Source organism: Falco cherrug (genome assembly GCF_023634085.1).
Source record: "Falco cherrug isolate bFalChe1 chromosome 22 unlocalized genomic scaffold, bFalChe1.pri SUPER_22_unloc_3, whole genome shotgun sequence".
NCBI classification, from domain to species: Eukaryota; Metazoa; Chordata; class Aves; order Falconiformes; family Falconidae; genus Falco; species Falco cherrug.
In genome coordinates, this window is record NW_026599287.1 from 1 (window position 1) to 7,664 (window position 7,664).

General features: G+C 68.9%; 1 protein-coding gene across 1 annotated transcript; it reads left to right on the top strand.

The window, feature by feature from the left end:
* Positions 1 to 1,620: 1,620 nt before the first annotated feature.
* On the top strand, positions 1,621 to 7,664 carry LRFN1 (leucine rich repeat and fibronectin type III domain containing 1). The gene is given in 11 exon segments (XM_055700115.1): positions 1,621 to 1,692; positions 2,962 to 3,010; positions 3,982 to 4,063; positions 4,065 to 4,094; positions 4,096 to 4,320; positions 4,323 to 4,853; positions 4,855 to 5,076; positions 5,079 to 5,171; positions 5,173 to 5,342; positions 7,027 to 7,423; positions 7,426 to 7,664. Coding segments are annotated over 9 exon segments (1,881 nt in total). The 5' UTR covers positions 1,621 to 1,692; positions 2,962 to 3,010; positions 3,982 to 4,003; the 3' UTR covers positions 7,579 to 7,664.

Genomic DNA, 7,664 nt, shown 5'->3' on the forward strand with positions numbered 1-7,664 from the left:
CCCCAGTATCCCCAGTGGCCCACAGTATCCCCAGTGGCCCACAGTATCCCCAGTCCGTGACCTCCAGTGACCCCAGTGGCCCCCCAGTATCCTCAGCCCATGAACCCCAGTGGCCCCAGTGACCCCCCAGTATCCCCAGTGGCCCCCCCAGTATCCCCAGTATCTCCAGTGGCCCCAGCCCACAGTCACCAGTGGCCCCAGTGACCGCAGTCCATGACCTCCAGTGCCCCGAGTGGCCCCCCAGTACCACCAGTGGCCCCCCAGTACCACCAGTGGCCCCAGCCTACAGTCCCCAGTGCCCCCCAGTATCCCCAGTGTTCCCAGTCCATGCCCCACAGTGTCTCCCAGTGTCCCCAGTATCCCCCAGTGTCCCCTGCCCATGTCTCCCAGTGTCCCCCAGTGCCACCAGTGTCCCCAGTCTGTGACCCCTAGTGTCACCAGTATGTCTGGTGTCCCCTGCCCATGTCCCCCACCATCCCCAGTATACCCAGTATCCCCCACCCATGTCCCCCAGTAACACTGGTATCCCCTCCATGTTTCCCCATGTCCCCAGTCCAGGCCTCCCAGTGTCCCCAGTATCCCCAGCCCATGTTCCCCAGTATCCCCAGTGCCCCCAGTGTCCCCAGTCCGTGTCCCTCAGTGTCCCCAGTATCCCCCACCCATGTAATTCCCCAGTGTCCCCAGTCCATGCCTCCCAGTGTCCCCAGTGCCCCCAGTGTCCCCAGTCCGTGAAGCCCCTGTCCCCACGTGGGCCCCCGGTGGGGGATGGGCCAGGGCCAGGGCCGGACCCAGACCCGGGGGGGGGGCCCAGCCCGCCCCGCCCCCCCGTGTGTCCATGGGTCCCCCCGTGGGTCCCGCCGTGTGTCCGTGGGGCCGGGCCCCGCCCCCTGGTCCCGCCCCGCCCCGCCCCGCCCCGCCCCGCCCCGCCCCGGCGGCTCTGCGGCTCCGAGCGGCGGCGGCGGCCTGTGCCGGCGGGACCGGGGCTGCACCGGCACCGGCACCGGGGCCCCTCCGCCCCCCGCCCGGGACCCCCGGCGGACCGGGACCCCCCCGGCAGCCCGGTAACCCCCCCCCATCCCGATAACCTTCCCCCCCCAGCATCCCGGTACCCCCCCCCCCCCCCCAGCATCCCGGTGCATCCCGGCATCCCGGTACTCTCCCGCATCCCGGTACCCTCCCCCGGCATCCCCCCCCAGCATCCCGGTAACCCCCCCTCGGCATCCCGGTGCATCCTCGCATCCCGGGTCCCCCCCCAGCATCCCGGTCCCCCCCCCGCCATCATCCCGGTACCCACCCCCCCCCCGCCATCCCAGTATCCCCGCGGCATCCCGGTACCCCCCCCCCCCGCATCCGGTAACTCCCCCCGGCATCCCGGTGCGACCTTCCCCCCAGCATCCCGGTACCCCGCCCCGCCCCGCATCCCGGTGCATCCCCGGTCCCCCCCCCCCGGTCCCCTCCCCGCAGCATCCCGATTCCCCCCCCATCCCATCGCCCCTCCCCAACCCCGTTACAACCAGGCCCGGTGCCCCCCCCCCTCCCCCCCCCGGCGCTCATGGCCCCCCGGTGGGGTGAGGCCTGACCGGGCCCGGTGCCCCCCTCCCTCCCCTCCCCGCCCCCCCCCCCCCCCCCCCCCCCGGGCCGGTGCCGTGCTCGGAGCCACGATGGGAGCGTCAGTGGGCTGAGCCCCCCCAGGTACCGGGGGCTGTCGGTGGGGAGGGGGTTACCGGGGGGGGGGTAATGGGGGAGGTTACAGGGAGGGGGGGTTACCTGGGGGGGCACTGGGGGAGGCACCAACGGAGAGGTCCCTGGGCTGGGCTGTTCTGGACTGGGCTATACTGGATGATACTGGGTTATACTGGGCTATACTGGGCTGGGCTGTCCTGGACTGGGCCTTACTGGGCTGGACTGGGCCATACTGGGCTGAGCAGTCCTGGAATGGGTCATACTGGGCTGGGCTGTCCAGGACTGAGCTATACTGGGCCATACTGGGCTGTGCAGTTCTGTACTGGGCCATACTGGGCTGCGCTGTCCAGGACTGAGCTATACTGGGCCATACTGGGCCGTGCTGTCCTGGACTGGGCCATACTGGGCTGAGCTGTTCTGGACTGGGCTGGACTGGGCCATACTGGGCTGAGCTGTTCTGGACCGGGCTGGGCTGGATTGGGCCATACTGGGCTGTGCTTTCCTGGACTGGACTGGGCCATACTGGGCTGGGCTGGGCTGGGCTGGACTGGGCTGTGCTGTGCTGTACTGGGGCATACTGGGCTGTGGTGGGCCATGCTGGATCATAGTGATGCATTGCTATTCCGTATTGTGGTGTACTGGGCTGTTCTGGGCTGTACTGGGTTATACTGGGCTGTACTGGACCATGCTGTGCTGGCCCATACTGACTTATACTGGGTTGTACTGGTCTTTAGTGAGCAGTACTGGCCCATACTGGTTTGTACTGGGCCATACTGGGCTGTGCAGGCTGTACTGGCTCCTACTGGGCTGTACTGGATTGTACTGGGCCACACTGGGCTGTGCTGGGCCTTCTCAGACTGTACTGGGCCATGTGGGGTCCTAGAATGCGATACTGGGCTGGACTAGGCTGGACTGGGCCATACTGGGGTGTATGGAACTATACTGGGCTGTTCTGGCCCATTACCAAGCTGCTCTGGGACATACTGGGCTGGACTGGGTTATACTAGGATATACTGGGGTATATGGAGCTGGACTGGGCTGTTCTGGGCTGTACTGGGGTGTATAGAACTGGACTGGGCTGTTCTGGACTGTACTGGGCCATGTTGGGGGTGCATGGAGCCATACTGGGGTGTACTGGGCCATACTGGGCTGTACTAGGTCATGGTGAGGGTGCATGGAGCCATACTGGGCTGTACCGGGCTATACTGGGCTGTGTGCAGCTGGGCTGGTCCATACTGGTGGTACTGGTCCATACTGGCCTGTCCCCTGTCCCCACAGGCCCCGCGGCAACGCTCCGGACGGGACCGACATGGAGCCCTGAGAGGAGGTAATGGGATCACACGGGATCACACAGGGGCACACGGGATCACTGGGATCTCCTGAGGGCACACGGGATCACACAGGGGCACACGGGATCACTGGGATCTCCTGAGGGCACACGGGATCACACAGGACCACTGGGATCTTGGGAGGGCACATGGAGCACGTGGGATCACACAGGATCACTGGGATCCTGCAGGGGCACACGGGATCACACAGAACCATGTGGGGTGTCAATGGATCTCCCTGGATCTCCTGGGACACACGGGGTCACAGGGGAACACACAGGGCACATGGGATCACAGGGGATCACAGGGGATCTCATGGCTCCCATAGGACTGAGTAGGGTTCCCCGGGGGCCCGATCCTGCCCCCCCCCCCCCCCCCGGTCCAATCCTGCCCCGCAGCCCCTCCCCCCCCAGCCCTGATCCTGCCTACTCCTGCCCCCAGGCCCGATCCTGCCCCCTCGGGCCCTGATCCTGCCCCACAGCCCCTCCCCCCCGTGGGCCCAATCCTGCCCCACAGCCCCCCCCCCCCGTGGGACCAATCCTGCCCCACAGCCCCCCCCCCCCCCGTGGGCCCAATCCTGCCCCACAGCCCCTCCCCCCCCGTGGGCCCAATCCTGCCCCACAGCCCCCCCCCCCCCGTGGGCCCAATCCTGCCCCACAGCCCCTCCCCCCCCCGTGGGACCAATCCCTGCCCCACAGCCCCTCCCCCCCTGTGGGCCCAATCCTGCCCCACAGTCGTCCCCCCCCGTGGGACCAATCCTGCCCCACAGCCCCTCCCCCCCCGTGGGCCCAATCCTGCCCCACAGCCCCTCCCCCCCCGTGGGACCAATCCTGCCCCACAGCCCCTCCCCCCCCGTGGGACCAATCCTGCCCCATGGCCTCATTTCCCCCCATGGGCCCAATCCTGCCCAATTCCCCCCCCCCGTGGGCCCAGTCCTGCCCCCTCCTCACCACCCCCCACCCCCCCACAGGCGCCGCCGGGGCCGGCGGAGGATGGCGAAGCTGCTGGTGCCCCTGGTGATGCTGGGGGCGGTGGCGGGGTCCCACCGCTGCCCCCCCCCGCTGCCTCTGCCCGGCGGCCGCCCCCAACCCCCACGCTGCTGTGCGCCCGCACCGGCCTGCTGGCCGTGCCGCCCAGCCTGGACCGCGGCGCCGTGGAGCTGCGCTTGGCCGACAACTTCATCGGCGCCGTGGGCCGCGCCGATTTCGCCAACATGAGCAGCCTGGTGCACCTCACCCTCTCCCGCAACGGGCTGCGGCGCCTGGCGCCTGGCGCCTTCGCCGACCTCCGCGCCCTCCGCGCCCTCCACCCTGGACGGCAAACCGGTTGCCGGCGCTGAGCGGGGCGCAGCTGCGCGGCTTGGCCAGCCTCCGGCACCTCATCCTGGCCAACAACCAGCTGGCCGCCATCGAGCCCGCCGCCTTCGCCGCCTTCGCCGCCACGGTGGAGGACCTGGACCTGTCCCACAACAACCTGCCGGCGCTGCCCTGGGAGGCGGTGGCCGGCATGGCCAGCTTGGCCACCCTCACCCTGGATCACAACCTCCTGGAGCGGGTCCCCGCCGGCGCGGTGGCGCGCTTACCGCGCTTGGCACGCTTGGACCTCACCGCCAACCGCCTACGGGCGTTACCGCCGGTGCCGGGGCCGCCGGGCCCCAGTTTGGCGGCGGGGGGGAACCCGCTGCATTGTAACTGCGAATTGCTTTGGTTACGGCGTTTGGCGCAACCGGGCCGGCTGGAGAGCTGCGCATCGCCACCGCCGCTCGCCGGTCGCTTGCTTTGGGCCGTGCCGGAGGAGGAATTGGCGTGTCGAGCCCCGGCCATCGCCGGCGCCGCTGCCGATCCCCGCTGCCGTCTTGGAAGGCCAACCCTTACGGTTGGGTTGCGCCGCTGCCGGCGATCCGCCGCCGGCGTTGCACTGGTTGGGTCCGGACGGGCGGTTGGTGCAGAACGGTTCACGCCGCGCTGTCGGCCCCGACGGCTCCTTGGAGCTCCGGGTCGCCACGCTGGGCGACCACGGCGCCTTCACCTGCGTGGCTTCCAACGCCGCCGGCGAGGCGGCTTGCCCGGTGTGCAGGTAGCCGTCTTTCCGCTCCCGGTTGCCCGCGAGGATGGGGATGGCGACGGCGAAACGGCGGCCGGCCCTTCGGATATGGCTCGCAGCCGGCGGCAACGAGACGTGGGTGCCGGGCGAGCGGCGCGTGGTGGCGGCCGAGCTGACGGCCACGTCGGCGCGAATACGCTGGCTGCCCCAGCGCCACGTCCCCGGCATCCGCATGTTCCAGGTCACCTACAACAGCTCCCTCGACGACTCCCTCGTCTACAGGTGGGTGCCGGGGGGAGGCTGGGGGGTCGCGGGGTGTTGTGGCGCCATGGGGGTGGGGGTGGCAGCCCCCCCGCGGGGGTGTCTGGCATCACGTGGCACAGCGGGGGGGGGGCGGCGGTGCGGGGGGACAGGCGGCGTCACACAGGGACACACGGCATTGCATAGCGTGACGTGGCGCCGCGTGGGGACATCTGGCATCGCACGGGGACACACGGCATTGCATGGCATGATGTGGCATTGCATGGGGACATGTGGCATCGTGTGGGGACACGATGCATCACACAGGGACACGTGGCATCACCTGGGGGCACGTGGCATCATGTGGGGACATGTGGCGTCACACAGGGACACATGGCATTGCACAGCATGATGTGGCATCGCATGGGGACACGATGCATCACACAGGGACACGTGGCATCGCGTGGGGACATGTGGTGTTGCGTGGTGACACGTGGCATCGCATGGGGACATGTGGCATCATGTGGGGACACATGGCATCACATCGGGACATCTGGCATCACACGGGGACACATGGCATTGCATGGCATGATGTGGCATTGCATGGGGACATGTGGCATCGTGTGGGGACGCGATGCATCACACAGGGACACGTGGCATCACCTGGGGGCACGTGGCATCATGTGGGGACATGTGGCGTCACACAGGGACACATGGCATTGCACAGCATGATGTGGCATCGCATGGGGACACGATGCATCACACAGGGACACGTGGCATCGCGTGGGGACATGTGGTGTTGCGTGGTGACACGTGGCATCGCATGGGGACATGTGGCATCATGTGGGGACACATGGCATCACATCGGGACATCTGGCATCACACGGGGACACATGGCATTGCATGGCATGATGTGGCATTGCATGGGGACATGTGGCATCGTGTGGGGACGCGATGCATCACACAGGGACACGTGGCATCACCTGGGGGCACGTGGCATCATGTGGGGACATGTGGCGTCACACAGGGACACATGGCATTGCACAGCATGATGTGGCATCGCATGGGGACACGATGCATCACACAGGGACACGTGGCATCACCTGGGGACACGCGGTATCATGTGGGGACATGTGGTGTCACACAGGGACACATGGCGTTGCACAGCATGATGTGGCATCGCATGGGGACACGTGGGATCGCATGGGGACACGTGGCATGTGCGGACACATGGCATCGCATGGGCCATGTGGTGCCACATGGGGCCATGTGGCATGGGGACACATGGCATTGCATGGCGTGGCGTGGCATGGCGTGAGGACACGTGGCATGGCGTGGGGCCACGTGACATCACCCAGAGCCTTGTGGCCTCGCACGGGGCAAACGTGACATCACGGGGGGGGGGGTGGGGCACATGACATCACACGAGGCCATGTGACACCACAGGAGGCCACATGGCATCACCCGGGGACCCGCGCGGCATCACACGGGCCACGTGGCATCGCATGGGGCCATGTGACGTCACGGGTGGGGGGTGGGTCATATAACATCCCCCGAGGCCACGTGACGTCACACGAGACCACGTGACATCACGGGAGGCCATGTGGCATCCCCTGGGGACCACATGGCATCGCGCGGCGTCGCACGGGGATGGTGTGGCATTGCACGGGGGGCCACGCGTGGCCCCCCACCCCACCCCACCCCACCCCCCGCCCCTCCCCCCAGGCTGCTGCCCCCCCTCCAGCCGGAGCTTCGTGCTGCGGGACCTGGCGGCCGGGCGCCACTACCAGCTCTGCGTCACGGCCCTGCACGCCGAGGGGGTCCCGGCGGCGCCCACCGCCCGCGGGCTGGGCTGCGTCCGCTTCGCCACCCCCGGGGGGGCCCCCGGCTGCGCCGCCCTCCCCCGCCCCCACTTTTTGGGGGGCACCGTCATCATCGTCATCGGCGCCGCCATCGCCGCCTCCGTCCTCGTCTTCATCCTCATCCTCACCGCCCGCTACAAAGCGGCGGCCGCCCGCCGGCCCCCCGCCGCCGTCGCCAGCGTCTGCTCCCAAACCAACGGCGCCCACAGAAGCCCCGAGCCGGCGCCGCCGCCCCTCCCTGCCCCGGCACCCATGGGTGCTACCGGCGGGGGGCGCGGGGGCTGTTCCCCAGCCACAGCTACCCCCGGCGCGCACGGACTCGGCGCCACGGCTCGCTGCCGCGCCTCGACCTGCCCGAGGGGACCCCCCCGCTGCGCCCCTCCTTCGGCAGCACCCACTGGATGCTGGAGAGCACCGTCTGAGGGGGGGGGGGAGGGGGGGCAAGGGTGGGGGAAGGGGTGGGTAGCACCCATGGGTGCCCGGTGGCAACGGGTCTTGGCGCATCGCC